The 19,263-nt window shown below is 39.0% G+C and overlaps 1 protein-coding gene across 1 annotated transcript in view; it reads left to right on the top strand.

Annotated features, from left to right (window-relative positions):
* The window catches only part of LOC110557700 (cadherin-related family member 3-like), a 79,267-nt gene that overhangs the window by 11,902 nt on the left and 48,102 nt on the right, over positions 1-19,263 (top strand). Inside the window, exon 4 of the mRNA XM_060391715.1 lies at positions 726-814. Coding sequence (XP_060247698.1) covers positions 726-814 — 89 coding nt within the window. The remainder of the gene's footprint in view (positions 1-725; positions 815-19,263) is intronic.

The following is a 19,263-nucleotide window of genomic DNA, read 5'->3' as shown; positions in this document are numbered from 1 at the left end:
AGGCTCATAGGCTTGCAAGCTTGCAGCTCCCACAACTGTCTTAAAATGTAGCAGCTGAGCATGTGGGGCTCAGTGATAAAGCATGTGCTTAGCGTATGTGAACCTGTGGTTGTAACCCCTAGCATTCTCCCTATCAATATGGGAACAGGAAAACGCAACAAGAAACAAACATTGAAACAATGCTGATGTGTATAGCCTTGGGCTTGTCAGCGATTTTTAAATCTGAGCAGAACTAGAATGATAAAAATCACCATTGATATTAAGTGCTTAGCTATCAATAAATATTAAAATTGTTCAATATTGCTGTTATTTAAAGGGGGAAGAGGGCAGAAGGGTGAGACCAGGAGGAGAGGAATGAGGGGAATGCGATCAGGATGTAAACTGAATAAAAAAGTAATAGCAAAATTACAAATCCTCTTCCTATGTGAATGACTAATATAAACAATACAATGTCTCATCATTATTGTTACTACTCGCTTAACTGGAATCACTGTTTAAAGCATCCGTATTGAGTAAGCACAGTGCTTTAAGATTTTAATTTTTGTTATTATATTAATTATATACAATAATGGGTTTCATTGTGATATTTTCATACTTGTACATGACATAATTTTTGTCATATCCACCCCCTGTGCTGCTTTATCCACACATAAGTGAATGAGGTGTTTTGGGATTTAATACTGTCGAGACTCACAGAATCACCTCTATTGTACTTTCTTGGGCAGTTACTGAGATTTATATCACAGAAGACACTGCCCATGGCACTATCGTTTACAAAGCAGCGGCCAAAGACCCAGAGGATGCTGTATTGGAGGTAATTTGTCTTTTGGAACAAAGAATATCAATGCCTGGTAGTTTATATGTGATTACATTTAAATATAAAAGCACAAAACAATCAAGTGATTTATATCCTCCAATTAAGTCTAAAACATGCTTCTGCCTTAATTAGCAGGATTTTTTCAGGTGAAAATGATTGAAGTCATCTAGGTAATTGTTTCCTTCCTAGTCATCCCGTTCTGTGTAGTCAGACTTAGTGTAACCCTCACATACTTTTAAAGAAAAGATGTTGAGACATATCATTTCATTTTTAGGTATCTTAGGTACTTTCTATAGAGAAACAAACCCAGCTTCCTGAGATTAATGTGTATTTAAAAATGTTCGGTCTTGTTCCCAGGTTTCATAATACCCTAGAGAGGGAAGAAACTTGGAACCAAAAAGTTTCAGTTTAAGGTCTGACTTTACTAATGGAGACCATTTTCTCCTTCTTCTCTACTATTGCAACTGTTGCACTGTGGAAGTGCCACTTGCCTGCTTTGTCTTCTTTTGTATGGCTCTCATTACAATCAAACATCACAAAGAACATGAAAGTAGTTTTTAAATTTTGAAACATTGTGTAAATGGCAGGATTTATAATACTGTCTTAATTTTTGAAGCCATATGAAATGAGTATGGCATTAATCCAGGATGTTTTTGACTCATGGGTTGACAGGCAAGAATAACATGTTTTAAAATTTTAATGTTGTATCTCTTTTTCAAACTGGCAAAAAAAAATGAGAGGCTTATTCATGTTGATACTGTATTTTTGACATTTGCAAGTGACAGGATTCTTCTCCAAGGCAAGGAATTTTACAAAATTTTATTTGTGTAATAGATGGCCACTCACATCTGGGATAGTGTCCACGTGACTTTTAAATTACAATGGAACACTATGTTTGTCAAGATCCCCCACATACATTTGTCTCTTTCTCCTCCCAAGCACAATGCCACCTCCAGGATGGAACTAGAAAGGTCACAGTTTCCTTTACAACATGCAATTAAACAACCTAATCATGCATATTGCTCCAAATTAACACATTCCAGATTATAGTATGAAATCCAGGACCTAGCAACTGTAGACACACGAGAATCAGAGAGCACACAGAAATTGCTTTCTTGGGGTTCTTTCATTATAGCTTACCCACAATGTTGACATTTTAGTATGGAAAATATGTGACAGTCCAGTAGGTTTTAGTTGTGACTCTAACATGCAATCCAAATGACTTACTAGGCAATTAACACAAGCAATTAATTTAAATGATGGACTCCTGGTAGCTTGCTCTTACAGATTAAATACTTCTGGTCCTGGCCCTATACTTTTCTCAGAAGAGAATTGATTCTTGGGACACATTTGGAAGGCCCATGTAATGTTCTTTGTGAATTTTACCAAACATGGAATGACATTTCAGTAGTGACATAGGCTGTAGAAACTTCCATTTAGACACACTCCTACAAACATCCTCTGACACAGTAGAGGAGACCAGATGTGTTATTTCAATGCCACCTTCATTTGTTTGAACCTTTATATTGATACAGAAATAAACTAGCTTTAATGTGGAGAAGACTTTACCACTCTTTTGAGGCCTGGCAGATAATGATAATGACTTTAATAACTATCATGGTGGGCATGTATTTATGTGATTGAATCCTAATGGTATCATTAAAATAAACACTGTCATTTGATCTGGTATAACCTAATGAATCAATATCGAAAACATCATGTCTTTAATTTATAGACAAGGACATTTACTTAAACAGGAAGTAGTAGAATTAATTCAAATCTGTGCCCATCTGTTTCTAAATCCTGTTGTTTTCTATACCACTAACAGTTCCCAAAGTGTATTTCATAATACAAAAGTTCTATCTTATGCACCATGAGAGAAATGAAAGATCACGTGACCTTGGAATCTTAGAGATGTTATCTACATATCTTTTAAAAATTCACAATGTACAGTCTATGAAATGCTCATAGGAATTGTCTAATGGAGGTTATTTTTTAGTAAGTTTTAATTATTTGTCCATCATACTTAGAAACATATCATGTGTTATCATGTGTAATGTTTAGTTAGCATTTCTCAGTGTAGAAAGTTTAATTTTGTCTTACTCTAAAAACAGACATGATGTGATATATCACTGGCATTGTCATAATGATTAAAGTAAAATTTTAGGTGAGGATTCTGTTACAGACTAAATGTTAATGCAATGAGGCTGGATTTCATCTGCATTCAGGTCCACCTGAACTCTAGAACCAGGTTTCTTCCTGCTTTGCCACCATCGCCTAGGGTCCTAAGGTATAGATTAAAGATACCTGATATTGTAATATCTGTTGTGAAGCAGCAGATCTAATCCAACAGAGTAAAAGTGGCAAAACTCATAATAAAAACACAGTAAAAGTGGGACTACTGTAATAAAGAAAGTATGAACAAAAAGAAAAGCAACATTTTTCTACTGCTCATCTGGGCAAACTGCTACCTTAAGACTGGAGGACTAGGAAATCCAGAATATCACAGCCTAGCTCAGCCTACATGAGGCAGAAGGCCTGAGCCTTCTAGAAAGACACGTATGAATTATTAGAGGCTGAGTGAATTCACACAAGAGTGGAAAAACTGGGAGCAGTTTTGGTCAGGAACATGCCTTCATAATTTTTTTTTAATTTTTATTATTTAACTTTATTCACTTTGTATCCCCCCGTAGCTCCCTCTCTCCTTCCTTCCTAATCCCTCCCTCCCTCCCCCTTCTCCATGCATGTCCCTCCCCAAATCCACTGATAGGGGAGGTCTTCCTTTCCTTTCTTCTGATCCTAGTCTATTAGGTTTCATCAGGAGTGGCTGCATTGTCTTCCTCTGTGGCCTGGTAAGGCTGCTTCCCCCTCAGGGGGAGGTGATCAAAGAGCAGGCCAATCAGTTCATGTCAGAGACAGTCCCTGTTTCCATTACTATGGAACCCACTTAGACACTGAGATGCCATGGGCTACATCTGTGCAGGAGTTCTAGGTTATCTCCATGCATGGTCTTTAGTTGGAATATCAGTCTCAGAAAAGACCCCTGTGCCCAGATTTTTTGGTTCTGTTGCTCTCCTTGTGGAGCTCCTGTCTTCTCCAGGTCTTACTATTTCCTACTTCTTTCATAAGATTCCCTGCACTCTGCCCAAAGGTTGGCCATCTCAGCATCTGCTTTGATGCCCTGCAGGGTAGAGCTTTACAGAAGCTTTTCAATTTCATGAGGTCCCATTTATTGATTGTTGCTCTTAGAGCCTGTGCTGTTGGTGTTCTGTTCAGGAAGTTTTCTCCTGTACCAATGAGTTCTAGGGTTTTCCCCACTTTTTTTTCTAGCCGATTTAATGTGTCTGGTTTTATGTTGAGGTCTTTGATCCACTTGGACTTCAGTTTTGTGCAGGGTGGTAAGTATGGATCTATTTTCATTTTTCTACATGTAGACATCCAGTTGGACCAGCACCATTTGTTGAAGATGCTATCTTTTTTCCATTGTATGGTTTTGGCATCTTTGTCAAAAATCAGGTGTCCATAAGTGTGTGGGTCGATTTCAGGGTCTTCTATTCTATTCCATTGATCCACCAGTCGGTTTCTATGCCAGTACCATGCAGTTTTTAGTATTGTTGTTCTATAGTACAGCTTGAAATCAGGACCTTCATAGATTTTTAAATCAAGGAACTCCACCAGATTGTCGTGGATATCAAGAAAAAGCACCTTATATGTCTAGCAGAATGAAAGGGGATTATCTTGAAGACAAAAACCAAAATATCCATCTGCAAGCTCTTGTCCATGCAAAGCTTGACTTTCCAGAAGAGAGAAGGGATATTTTGATGGAGTTTTCCCCATCTGAATATACATTTATATTTAAATGTTTATGTATGTATATGTATGTACATATATACTTAAACATATTCAGGCCTCAGAAAACCAAAAATAAAATATTATAGTAAATTAAAAAATGAGTTGTTGGACATTATAATATTTATTATTAGCCCTAAGATTATTAAGATGGTATTATTTAACCTGCTATCACAAATAATAAGATACAGACACCTGCTAGTTTTATAATTGCCTTATTTACCTTGGGCCTGGCAGATATTTCACTTACACTGTCTCAAAAATCTCAACCATCCAAAAATCTCCCATCTGCCATCCAATGCCATCTGCCTTAATCATTCTCATCTGCTCTTCCTTCCATACATAATCCCATGGTACTTGCTTGTATTCTTCATCTGTGCCTTTTCATTCCATTATTGGAGTCCTTCCTCTCAGCCATGTGTGGTTTTTTTCTCCATGCTAACCTCCTTCCACTTTTCTTTCCATCCGACCAGACCGTGTCCAGTGATTCACTGTCCCCCAGAGTCTTAGCCACGCCCACCCTATTCTGCTCTGCTGAGGTATAGGTTGTTTAATCAACCAATCAGATATGTCGTAGGCAGGTTTGCAAAACAAGGGTAGGTGTAATCATATCTCGAGAGCCAGTAGCATGCATCAGACCAACCTCCAACAATAAAGAAATGATGGGGTGAAGAGATCCCTCATCATACCTATAGAAGAATAAAGGTAAAAGTTACAGCAGACTTTTCTTTTCTTTTTTTTTTTTTTTTTTTGGTTCTTCTCAATGCAGTTTATTCAGGAACCTTAAACAATCTTCTGACTCTGGGGAAAGCCAGCCCACAGCTTAAAATAGCCTCTGGGTAGCCAACCCCAGCGTGCCTCGTGGGCAATGCAGATAGGTCCACATACACGGAGGCAAGCCAGATCCTCAGCCTTAGCCAAATATGGAGTTGTTTGTGACAGAGAGCACTAACCATCGGGAAGGTGGAAGGCGGAAGGCGGAAACCAGCTCCATCTTTAAGGCAAGGCATTACGCAGCTCTCTACAGTTCCCCCTTTTTGTTTTAGATGCATCAGGCAAGAGTAGAGGTCTGATCTCTGATATTAGAAATAAATTGGGACTTTGTACCGATGTTCATTTAGGTGTCATCCACCCAAAGAGCATCAGACCTGTCCGATACCTTTTTCTCAGAGGTGGGACCTGGGGCAGCAACCCGCATGCAATCAGACATGCTCTTCTCTGGGTCCAAAGCGGCTGACCCTGAGTGCAGTGCTTAGCCTCGCATCCTGAGCGTAACATTTTAGCTTTTTATGGTAGCCAACCATGCTTGGGGAGACTGTCCTGCTTCAATGGCTGTAAAGGCCTGAATGATCATGGCTGCATTACGCTGTTGTGAGACTCTAATCTTTACAGCAGACTTTTCATTCAAAAACTGCAAGCAGTGCTGCTGCTGAGGGCCGTGTTGACCTCCATGGTCTGCGATGCCATTGGAAACCATGTTGATATCTGCAATCCTTGCTGCCACTAACAATCAGGTTGAATCTGTGATCTGTGCTGCTTCTGGAAGCCACACTGATATCCGTGATCTGTGCTGCCACCAGAGGCTGTGCTGACTTCTGTGATCCATGCTGCTGCTGGCAACCATGCTGACGTACATAATTCATGCTACCATCTGAAACCATATGGAAGTCTATGATCCTTGATGCCTCCAGCTGCTATGAGCAAGAAAACTTTTTTGTTTTTCTGCAGTAATATTGATGACTTATAACTCAGAATGAGAGACGCTGAAGTGTAGCACTCCACACTTAACGGGTTGGTAGGGCAGGGGCTGGGTTCAGTTTACTTTAAGGGGCTGGGTATTTGACCATGCTGCAATGAGTATATGCGCAACACAAACTGGGCTTGGTGATTTGAGGATAGGCACAAGGGTGGGAGGGTGGACCAGAGAAGAATGGAAAGAGAGTGTGATCAGGGCACATTGTATGAAATTCCCAGTTAGTTAATAAAGAAATTATGTTGGGAAAAAACATGCAAGAGAGACTAAAATGAAGTATTTAAAAACTTTAAGAAAAATATCATGACAAGAAATACATATCCAGTGAAATTATATCAAGTCATCAAGTTGAATACCTTAAAGTATACTTATATAAGATACACTTATCATAAAATACACGTATCTACCTCAAGTTTCAAAAACTAGAATTGACAGTTTAAAACAAACGAGAGCAGACATTACTAACAAATCTACCCTTCACAAAGTGCTAAAAGAGTGTTGTGTGTGGAAGTTCATCAGAAAGAGAGAAATACATCAGAAACACAGGTCTTCACAAAGAAGGTCACAGAGAAGAAATGAATGGAAATGTAAGTATTTTCCATTTTCTTTAACCTAAGAGATAAGTTTAATAGTGACAAGGCATTGTGCTCTTACAGCACATGGAAGGTAAAAGGAAAGATGATATCCTGTGTTGTAGGAGTGAAGAATTATGAATGCCCAGTTACAAGTTGCCTGCACCAGCTGTAAAGTGACACAGTATTATTTGTAGCTGCGTGTAGATTAGTTGAAATGTATTTTGGAAATTCAGAAAAAAAAAAACAACTAAAAAAATCATGTAACTTATATACTGTGGGAGAAAAATAAAGTAATAGAAAATACTCAGTGAGAATAATAAAGAGGGAAAAAGAACAAATATAACTCATGGAAAATAATTATGACAATTTTAGATACTAATTCAAGTAATGTAAAATTCAAAGAGATTGTCAGGGTGAATTAAAAAAAAAGTAAAGCCTCAATGGTATGTTGTCTGCATGAACCTATTTTAAATATAAAAATTGACATTGGTTAAAAGCAAGGGTTTAGAGAAAAGACAAACCTTCCCAACAGCAAACCAGGTAAGGATGGAAATGGCACACTAACTGCGAACCAAAGGTAGGCATGCAACTAAGCCATGTTCGTGAGAACAAGCCAAGGATGCCTTGATTTCATCATGGGATGATTAAAACTTGCCAGAGAGAACCCTTCTATCTTCCTGTATCATAGTCACAAGGCTGGGGGCCACAGACAGTCATTGTTGTGGCTATCACTTGAAATCTCCCTGTGGAGATTATCTAGATGTCTCATTGATTTTTCTCCAGCTCCACCCTGATGCTCTGAATTACACACCATCCTCACCACACAAACCTCTTCACCTTAGCCCAGGAGACCTCATCGTTCCCAGAAACATGGCAGTGACAGTACTGATATGGGGGATCAGCATGTCTTGGTTATTATATCAAAAGTTAGTTTGAAAGTCATAGCACATTGTCTCAACTCCAGTCTGCTTAAATAAAACCTCTGCTAGAACCATATAAATACTTTGGAATAAGAAATATGACAGAGAATACCATATTCAACATTTATTGGTCCTTTGCCCTTCTTAATGGTGAAATAAATGTATGACCCAGAGGGTAACTCCCTTAGTAACATGTCCTGCCTACTGTGTTTATGTAAACAGCCAATGAGCTGTGGGTGAAAATAGGTCCAGGCTCCCTGGTGATAAGGGGTGAGAGTGAGTGGAGGGTAGGAAGAAGGACACTGGAATGTGTTAAGGCTGTTTTCACAAATAAGATTCAACTGATTCAAGGTGCACAGGCTAATAAATCTCGGGACATATGTATCAGAACATGTAACGGTATTCCGAATGCTTTTATTATCTTTCTGATTTTAGAAAGTAATCTGCTAAGCCCTAAGAGTTCTAACAACTTGTTAGAAAGATGTGAAAGCCCCAAATGAGCAATAATTTCAGAAAGTTTTATTACAGTCACTGGAAGAGAGTCATACCATTCTGTGATTGCTAAAAGTCTACTTCTATGGTTCTATCATTTTTGCCTCTTTACTAAATGTAATGACTTTATGTAGCCTGCAAATTATATGCGGAAATAAACAATATTTTCTGTTCAGTCAAGTATATTGACTGAAAGCTGACAATGATCAGATTTTTATGAGAAAGTGATATTTGGAAATTCTAAGGGGTGTAATTAGTGATGGAATCATGAAAAGACTCAACAATTACACCGTCGCCAAGCATTTAATTATAGGCCTGAAGATTTTAATTACACACTTCTATTTTATAACACAGCTGTAAAACAAACATTAAAAGGGAGAAAAAGATGAGTCTGTGGCATTAGAAACTTCAATATGTAAATTTTTGCTTTATCATTCTGCTTTGAATGGATTGTTCCAAAGTATAATCATTTTGGAAAAAAATAGAGGACCATATCCTTTGAAGAACATCTACATTTTCAATATTTCTGTCTCACTAATAGGTGAACATATATCAAATAGGTAAAATGCAGTCAGCTGTTAGAAGTGTGAGGTCATTTCTATTCATGCATTTTAGTCAAAATTAGTAAACAAGAGCTTCTTTCTTACATGGACCTTAGATATTCAGATATAAGGAGTCTTTTGGTTGCAATTTCTATAAAACTTGACATAAATGAGATCCTGGAAAGTCCAGATGTCCAGACTGGGTTTCAAGCACAGTTAATTCAAGTGTTCATGTTAACAGAACCCATGTACTTTTGTCTTTCCTTTCCTCTTTAGAAATAGTTGATGAATGGCCATCTGTGGTGACACACACCTCTAATCCCAGCAGTTTGGAGACAGAGGCAAATCTCTTGAGTTCTAGGCCAGCCTGGTTTACAGATCAAGTTCCAGGACAGCTAGAGCTACACAGAGAAACCCTGTCTGGAAAAAAAAAAAAAAAGAAAGGAAGGAAGTAAGGAGGGAAGGAAGGAAAAAAGGAAGGAAGGAAGGTAGAAGGCAAAGAAAGAAAGTTTGTGGGAATCAAGGCCTAAGAGTTTGGTAATAGGGTTTAACCCGTGGATCCCCAAGATCTCAGGACTTAGTATATTTAATTGGCTCTACTCAATTCATGAATTTATCCCTTGTCAATTGATGTGGCAAGGCAGAATGCAATATGAAAGATTGATTGAAGTCTAGGCTACCTGCTTTACCTTGTTACTTGTGGGAATTCAACTCAAAGTCACCAGGACTGAAAATGAGGGAAGTTGATTTAGTGAGAAATCTCAGATGGGAAGTAGGGAAATGAAGGCACTCCTCTGAATCCAAAGATCCTCACGATGGTGAGGTTTTCTTTACAACTTTCAATATGGGCAGACAGCTTACACTGAAGTTTATCTTAAACACTCTAATGGTTGAGCACTCTGTCTGCACAAACCTTTTTCTGAGGCCAGCTCCAGATTCCTCCTCTACATTTACTGGTCTGAGAGTTGCGTGGCGCTGGGCACAACACTTTGGGTGCACCAGCCCCAGGTTCCTATGTTATGACCACCAACACACCAGGCTGCATCACACTATGAGCTCAGCAGCCTACCATCCTAGGGTAACACTTAATTGGGGCCAGCTTCTGTGCCGCTAGAAATCTTTGTTGCCGGGTGGGCTTGTGGTTCAAGACAGCTGCAAATAACCCCATATGTTGCCAGCTGGAATGGAAACCTGATGTACTAAGACCATATGTCAGCCAGGAGTGGTGGTGCACACCTGTAATCCCTGAACTCAGGCAGGCATATCTCTGTGAGTTTGAGGCCAGCCTGGTCAACAAAGCAAATCCAGGACAGCCAAGGCTACATAGAGAAACCCTGTCTTGAAAAACCAAACCAACCAACCAACCAACCAAAGAAACTAACAAACAAAAAGACCATATGTCTTTCCTTGGCTTTGAAGATGTTTCAGATGCTCCACTGGCAGGCCTGATGGTGGGCAATTAACATCTCAGCGTTAGAGCTCACCAGCCCAGCTCTAAATTCCAGTGTCACATTCTATGCTTAATTCTTAGTCTTCTAGAAAAAAAGGGGTCTTAAGCCATGTTATGCTGCATAAACTATGGGAAGTATTGGGTGGCAGTCCTTTGTAGCCTAGGACGATGTTAAGCTCTGCCACACCTGAGCCATATAGTTGCAGTGTCCCACAGTCTTAGAGATATGGTGGGGCCCCTGATGTTGGCAGCACTAACCAAATGCAAGGCCACAATACAAGTCTGCCCCACCAAGGCACAAGTCTTTGCTTGGTTTCAGAATGGTTCCAGCGTTGCCTCTGTGAGCCACTGAGGTAGAATGATAGATGGTGAAAATATTCCTTTAACCGTCACTGGGATGGGCCTGGTGCTGGGTTTCATGTCTAACTAAGCCCTGAACTCCCCTCTCCTTCTCAAAGCCCTTTCCCCACACTGGGCTGTTTGGAGCAGAGAAGGAGTGAGATAAGCAACCCTGGAGCTGCCTGCTTTCAGGAGTTTCTTCCTTTGCTGTACTGGAAACAGGTACCAAAGCCTCTCCATTAGTGTCTATGCCTCCCTGAGTCCATTGTGTTTCTACAGAGGACAAAAGGAGCTTAGTGGCCATCTTGTTTCCTTTTTTGATGCTTTCTGCATCAACCAACCCATCAGCATCTGCAGAATCTTGCTTTGCTCTGTATATAAAAAAATATTTATGACTTTAAAGCTTCAAATACTCTGTTATTTCCATGTTGACAAATATTAAAGCTATCTTTAAGATCTGAGCATGATGGCTCAAGGTTGTGATTTGATTGCTTTAAAACTAGTATGGGACCACATTAACAAAACACTGCCTCAAATGGAAATAATCCCAAACTGCCATTTGGTCTTTAGAAGTTATTGTAGAATAGAAATGATTCAAAGTTTGGGGTACTGCATAAAAAAGAAATATTTTTTTTGGCTGTTTCATAGCCCTAACTACACTGTCAACTGAAAAAATACCTTTCATGAATTTATAGTCTCCATGAAAGCAGAGATTAAGTGCATCTTGCTGATAACAGTATCTTAGTGTCTATGATATGCTTAAAAAATATCAGAAAAGGCCTTAAAATGAAATATTTTCCAAGAAAAGAGCCTCAAATGTTTTGATATCAACCATAACTTTCAAAACTTTTGAAAAGATATTTACTGCAAAGCATAGTCAAGACACTTCTGAATTCTCTTCAAGTTTTTATTGTACAGGTAGTTATGAAACTCCTGAATACATCGGTCTACATTTTATCAATAGTAAGCACTGTGGGGTGGTGGCAAAGGATACAGAGTATTAGACTCGGAGGCAGTGGTGAATCTAATTTTGTAGTGTTGCACACGTGCACCAGACATCTGGCTTGGGTAGTGTATCACAGATAAAGGCAACAGAAGTCTCAAAGAAACAGCAGCTTGGTAATACTCACACACTAGACACAAATATGTCTGTGAGGTGAGGGATGGGCGGGGGAAGCTGCTGCTGAGAGGCTGTTAGGCATCAGCTTACAAGAGCCCTTGAAAATACAAGAAAGACTTTATATTTTCTTCGGATTGGTGTGGGGCTTTGTTTGTATGGGGGAAAGCATACTATAATTTACATGAGGAACAACAAGAAAGCTTCTGTGTGAATAAAAAAGACAAAACACAAGACAAAAATACAAGTGGGGGAACCATTTGAGGTGACAGCAATAACAGTCATGAGGAGAGAGACTGATACAGTCTAGGATATTGACAGTTGGAGTGGTAGGAAATTACTTGATTTTATAAATTTTCCCAATATTTTATGACAAAAAATTTCAAACATATAGAAAAATTGAAAAAGCTAAAAACTTGAAAGAGTTATTATAAATATCCCCACCATGCAGCACAGTCTGCCTGACCTGAGCTTTTCTGTTGGCGTGTCCATTTGTCTATTTGTTGTTCATTCTCATGCTGTCCCAGACAGGTCAAGTCCCTGGAGCAATGTAAGGCCTCAACACTCAGCTCCTTTATGTATTAGCGTGTGTGTGTGTGTGTGTGTGTGTGTGTGTGTGTGTGTGTGTATGCATGCTATAGTTCATGTGTTGGGGGTCAGAGGACAACTTCTGAAAGTTCTCTCTTCCATGTGGATTTCAGGGATCAAACTTAGGTTGACAAACTTGGTGACAAGCATGTTTATCCACTGCGCTACCTGAACAGCTGGCTTCTTCCCTCTTATTCAGTGAAATACCTCAGCCTTTGAATGGTGCTGCCATTCTGATATTAATTAACCTGGTGTGGAAACTCCCTCACAGGCACTGTTTCCATGGCAACTCTCAAGACTAACCGTCTCACCAAGGAATTTTGGGCAGTGGAGTATCGGGAGTGAGGGTGTGACTGGGAACACTCCAAGGGAAGGAGAGGGGAAGAAGGTAGGAACAACCAGTAGAAACAAATTTCAAATAATCTCCCTAAGATGTAGAGCAGAAAAAAAATGGACAGTAGCTGGGGGAAAATGTGGAGCCAGGAGAAACTTTCATTTTTGAAAAATGAGAACTACTACCATGTTGTATGATGAAGAAAATGATCCAGAAAAGGGAAAAGAAAAACAATAATTCGAGTGAGGAAGGTGATAATTGCTAGAGTGAGGGCTGTGGCAATGGACAAAGGCAGAGGAGGAAGAGCAAGAGGAAAACACCAAAGGTAGCAGGTACAGAATTTTCACTAAATGCTGGCGGTATTTTCTCTTTCTTGACAACTTAAGATTTAGTTATCGGGTACTAACAGTGCAAGACCATCTTCTACAAGGAGAACTTACTCTGAATGAAGAAGGTAGGATCTCCTTGTCACATGCAGTCAATCTGACATGAAAGAGCTGCTGTTCTCTTCAGTACATCAGGTGATGGCAAGTGCTGCAGAGGAAAGGAGTTAAGCAGTTACACAGGGGCTTAGCTCAAGCCTTAAAAATGATAATTTAAAATTGATGGTGCTTTCCCTTGACTTGGGAACTCCTTCAGAATTCTTCCATTTCCTAAGTAAAGTAGGCAAAAGGACCAGAGACAGAAGGTGGAAAGGGAGAGGTAGTGTTAGAAACTGCTGGAACTTTGAGGATGGGGAGAAGATATCCAAGTTAGGAGAGTTCTTCATGTCTACAAAGAAACTGAAAGGCAAAAGGAACACTCAGAGAAAAGAGAGGTCTGCTGATGAAAGACCGAATTCTCAAGGACACGTGGGGGCTTCTGATGGACCACTTGCATTTGTCCTGGCCATGCGGATTGAACCAGGACTGATGCATGTGCGATGAAACATGACTTGATGGTCACTTAAGTGGGGAGCAAGAAGAGTCTTAGGAACTCCTTCAGAACTGCTGTCGTGAGGATTAAGAGAGAGAAGATGTGGGGGAGGGCTCGACTACCACAGGTTACCATGGAGGAATCTATACTTTAGGATTTCTCATAGAAAAATGGAGATTTGGCAACAATTTACCTGTCTAAAACCAACAGCCAACAAAAGAAAATCAACAAACATATTTTGATGTTTATTGGATGGTGCCTATCTACACAAACATGCTCACACTTACTGCAAAGAAGCCTAATGCCAATCCACACAGTGTATTACTGACTTTTCTATTGTCGAGGTAAAATACCATGACCAAAAGCAACTTAAGGAAGAAATAATTTACTGTGGCTTATGCTTCCAGAAGTTGAAAACCCTCCGTGTGGGAAAGGCATGTCGTGGCAGGAACAGGAAACTGGCTGATCACATTGTATCCACACAGAGGAAGTAGATCAGGGGCTCTAAGAAACTAATGTCCCCGGTGATGCTCTACCTCCTAAAGGATCCTTCCTTACTCCCCTTCAAGCAGTGTCACCAACTGGGGACCAAGTGTTCAAATACATGAACCTTTAGCGGACATTTATCAACCAGTCATACCGTACATGGTAAAGAAATGACTTGCTTATACCTCATTGATTTGTGATGGTGTAGACATATCAATATTCCTGCAATATTGATTGGCTGTTTTTGTTTTCATTTCACAGGCATGGGCCTGGTTCTTCATTCATGGTAGACTTTCAGGAAATGTTTACAAAATCAATGGAAATTATAAATTTTAAGTTGTACTCAGTACCTAATGATACTTTAGAACTTTGTTTCCTTGTAATACAAAGATATTAGGGTGATGGAGTGGAGGGGGGGAAGGAGTCACATAATAAAGTATTCTCAGGAAGTTCTGATATGTGATGAAATATTTAGTGTAGGACTGTAGTAGCCAAATGAATTTGAGAATAGAGACAATTATCTGAATTATTCAAGCTAAAACACAATTTTGCTTGAAATAACTATGTGATTGGGGGAAAGTAATGTCAGGAAAAGCTTTAATTATCTAGAAAAAAAATCTTTAATTTCCACATGAAAGGCAGATGATTGGAGAAAGCCATAATCATGTTCTTAATACAGTTTGGCTCAGTATTTACTTCACAATTGCATATCTTGTAACATCCTCCACCAGATGGCAGATTGTAACATACTATAGCCAGCGGATGCACCACTGCCTAATGTTATTTTGCAACAAGCAGTAAACACCAAACAATTGCACAATAAATCATCATTTTGTCTTATCAATTGCAAATGTACAGAGTCTGATGATTTTTTTTTTATGAATTAAGGCTTTATTGTATAAAGACACAGTTGCCTATTTGTGTGACTCTTTGCAGGATATGTGAAGTGAAGGAAAATGAAGATATGGCAATGATTTTCTTACACATAGATGTAATAATAATTTAAGTCTTTTCATACAAGGCAAATGAAGATCTACTGATGACTGGCCTGTTTAAAGTCAACACTGTATAGGAGGCCCAAGAAGAGGAAAGAAGCAAAAATACCCATGTTTAAAAGAAAATTTTATCTCCATGCATGGCCCTTGGTTGGAGTACCAGTCTTAGAAAAGACCCCTGGGCCCAGATTTCTTGGTTCTGTTGCTCTCCTTATGGAGCTCCTGTCCCCTCCACGTCTATCTCTCTCTTCTTTCATATGATTCTCCGCACTCTGCCCAAAGTTTATCTATGAGTCTCAGTATCTGCTTTGATAACCTGCTGAGTAGAGTCTTTCAGAGGTCCACTGTGGTAGACTCATGTCCTGTTCCCTGTTTTCTCCCTCTTCTGATATCTATCCTGTTTGCCTTTCTGAATGAGGATTGAGCATCTTACCCAGGGTCCTCCTTCTTGTTTAGCTTCTTTAGGTGTACAGATTTTAGTATGTTTATCCTAGGAACATGCATAGAGATAACCTAGAACCCCTGCACAGATGTAGCCCATGGCAGCTCAGCGTCCAAATGGGTTCTCTGGTAAGGGGAACAGGGACTGTCTCTGACATGAACTCAGTGGCTGGCTCTTTGATCACCTCTTCGTGAGCGGGGAGCAGCCTTACCAGACTACAGAGGAAGACAATGCAGCCAGTCCTGATGAGACCTGATAGGCTAGGGTCAGATGGAAGGGGAGGAGGACCTCCCCTATCAGTGGACTGGGGGAGGGGCATGCATGGAGAAGGGGTAGGGAGAGTGGAATTGGGAGGGGATGAGGGAGGGGCTACAGCTGGGATACAAAGTGAATAAATTGTAATAAATTAAACAAATTAAAAAAGAAAAGAAAATTTTATAAGACTAAAAATTAAAATATAATAATTAGTTTTGGGAAGATTTATTTCATTATTTTATCCATGAACACAATGTTTTGGGACATTATTCTCTGATTGTTTGTGGTGTTCTTTCACTTGCTGACAGGAAGCATCATCTGTTGAACATGAGCCTTCTTCCACTTGGACTAAATTTTTTTCTTTGTGCAATACTTCAGGTGTCCTTGTCTTAGTTTTGTTGTTCTTGTTGTTTGTTTTTTCTTTGTTGTTTTTTTGTTTACCTGTTGCTATGACAAAATACTCAGCAAAAACAACTTCAGGATGAAAAGGTATTATTGAGGTTATAATTATGGCAGGGAAGTCAAAAGAACAGTAAATGCATGCAGACTGCCTCTCAGCTTCCCTTCTCCACTTATCTGGCTCAGGATCTCCTGCAGAGGGAACGGTATCACCCACAGTGGGCAGACCTTTCCACCACAATTAATGCAGTCTAGGCATGTCCAGAGGCTCATCTCCCATCTGAGTCCTAGATACTTACAAGTTGACAATTCACACTAATTATTACAGTTACAAACAATTTTGTGTTAAAACAGTCTTTTCCTCTCATGTTCCTAGAGAACATGGGGCAGTAAGATTTCTGCTTCTGTAACATATGACAGTATGGACAGTATAGGGACTGTAGTGGACCGTAGCTGTGCTCTTCCCAATCTCTTTGGGTAGCTTCTGCCACTTTTCTGTGTTTCATATTTCCATGGGTTAGTTAGGCAAATGAGACAGAGTGTATCAGCACATCAGCACATCCAGAATTTATATAGTATGTGTTAGAATCTGGACCTTCTGCCTTTTGGCTTTGTGTCTCTAAGCAAGTCTTATAGTTTCTCTGTAACTTGGTTTCTTTCATTATAAAATAATTATTAGAAACCTTGTCTCAGGGTTATAATGAGGATTAAGCTAGATGAAACATGTGAAGGGTTAGCCTCGTGATCTGATTTGTGACCTGGAGGTTGCATGGATCCCTGGATACTCATGAATGAGGCCCAACACGTTTGTAGAGCACACTGGTATCACAGTCTCAAAGGGTGGATGTCACGGACTGCTTGTCAGAGGTTACTCCACAAATGTTCTCTAATGCTAAGTGTTTCAGGAAAACAATGATCTTGTTTTTCCTCTTTCTCTAATCTCGTATTTTTATTATTTGAGTATTTCATACATATATTCTATGTACTTTGATCAAATCCACCCCAATTCCCTTCCTTCTAATTCTTATCCTATCTCTCCACCACTTCTCCTTCCCAACATTATGTAGTCTTTGTTTTCTTTTAATGAAAATAGATTTTTTCATACAATATGTTCTGCATATAGTTTCTCCTCCCCTGCTCCTCCCATTTTCCTCCCACTTCTCCTCCCATCTGGTTCCACACTCTCTCTACCTCTTGTTTAAAACAAAACAAAACAAAAAACAAACCAGGTGCAGTGATGCACACCTGATATCCCAGCACTTGGGGAGGAAGAGACAGATAGATGTCTGTGAGTTCCGGGCCAACATGGTCTACAAAGTGGGGCCAGGACAGCCAAAGCTACGAGAAAAAAACCTGTCTCAAAAGAAAAACAAGAACAGAAAACAAACAAACAAGCAAACAAACAAAAGAAAACAAATCAGGCATGAAATAAATACAAAATAAAGTAATAAAATAAAAAAATAAATAATAACATAAATAAAATAATTTAATAAATACAATAATAAAATAAAATAAAAAACAAACTAATTAGAATATAACAAAACAATCAAAACAGAATAGCCAAAGAAAAAGCACAAGAAACACATATAGATGCACACACACACACATAAATTCTATAAAAAACCAAAATTGGAAGTCATAATATGTATTCAAAGAACCTGTAAGGTAGAAACAACAACAAAAAGCCCTGACTTAAATATATAAGTGCTAGAAGGAAAATTTCAACCTAAAGAGGATAGTCATGTTGTCATTAGTTAAAAAAAAAAACAAACAAAAAAAAACCTCTTTTATTTACATTTCTTATATCTTTTTCTCCCTACAATCCCTTCCAACACTCCAACACCAGGTAGGGGAGAGAAAGGGTTAGTGGGAAAGGTGGTGCATTTTCTTAGCTGCTTCCTGTTAGTCATCAGGTTCCCTGGAGCCAGTCCAATCCTTGTTTCAAGATCTCCAACTTGTGGTCTCACCACAGCAACCAGGAGTAGCAAGGGGGAAGCAGGAACAGCATTGTTCTTTCTTGGAGCTTAACATTTCCTGGGCTCTGCCATTGATTCTCTCTCCAGGGTCCTCAGATTTAAACTATCTGCAGCTGGTAAAGAGCTCCCCTCAGAGCCTGTGTGAGGCAAAACAGTCTTGCTGTTAAGGAACATCTGAATCAGTTTCAAATACCACACCTGGGACCAAAACAAAACAGGTTTACATTCGAAACATAACCACACCCAAGAAAAAAAGAAAAAAAAAAAAAAGGTGGAAACCCACATCACAATAACAAAATAACAAAAATTACCAAACACTGCTAATTGATAGCTCTCAACATATTGGCAATTTTCCAATAAAAAGACACAGACTAAAAAAATTGATATGAAAACAAGATCCATCTTTCTGCTGCATCAAAGAAACACACTTTAACATAAGGATAAACATCACTTCAAGGTAAAAGGATGGAAGAAATATGTCAAGCAAATGGACCTAAGAACAAGCTAGTGTAGTCATTTTAATATACAGAAAGAGACTTAAAAGCAAAACTAATCAGAAGAAAGTCAGTACATACTAATCAAAGAAAAAGTGTACAAAGAGGATATTGAAAACTTTTAACATTTATACAACAATCAAAAGAACAATAAACTTCATAAAAGAAATACAACTATAGCTTAAATCATATATTGACCCTCACACAATGATAGTAAAAAATTTTAATACCCTGCTCTGTAGACAGGTCATTTAGACATAATTAAACAGAGAAATACTGAACTAACAGATGTTTTAAACCGACTGGACTTAACAGATATTGACAGAACATTTCCCCCAAATACAAAAGAATATGCTTTTAAGTAAATTCTCAACACTTCATGGAACTTTCTCCAAAATTAGCCACATACTTGGACACAAAGCAAATCTCAACAGATAAAAGAAAATTTAAATAACACCCTTCATTCTATCTGGCCATCGTCAATTAAAGTTGAAGATCAACAATAACAGAAACAACAGAAATCTT

Source organism: Meriones unguiculatus, chromosome 9, assembly GCF_030254825.1.
Source record: "Meriones unguiculatus strain TT.TT164.6M chromosome 9, Bangor_MerUng_6.1, whole genome shotgun sequence".
In the NCBI taxonomy this organism is placed as follows: domain Eukaryota; kingdom Metazoa; phylum Chordata; class Mammalia; order Rodentia; family Muridae; genus Meriones; species Meriones unguiculatus.
This window is presented reverse-complemented; position numbering and strand designations above follow the sequence as displayed.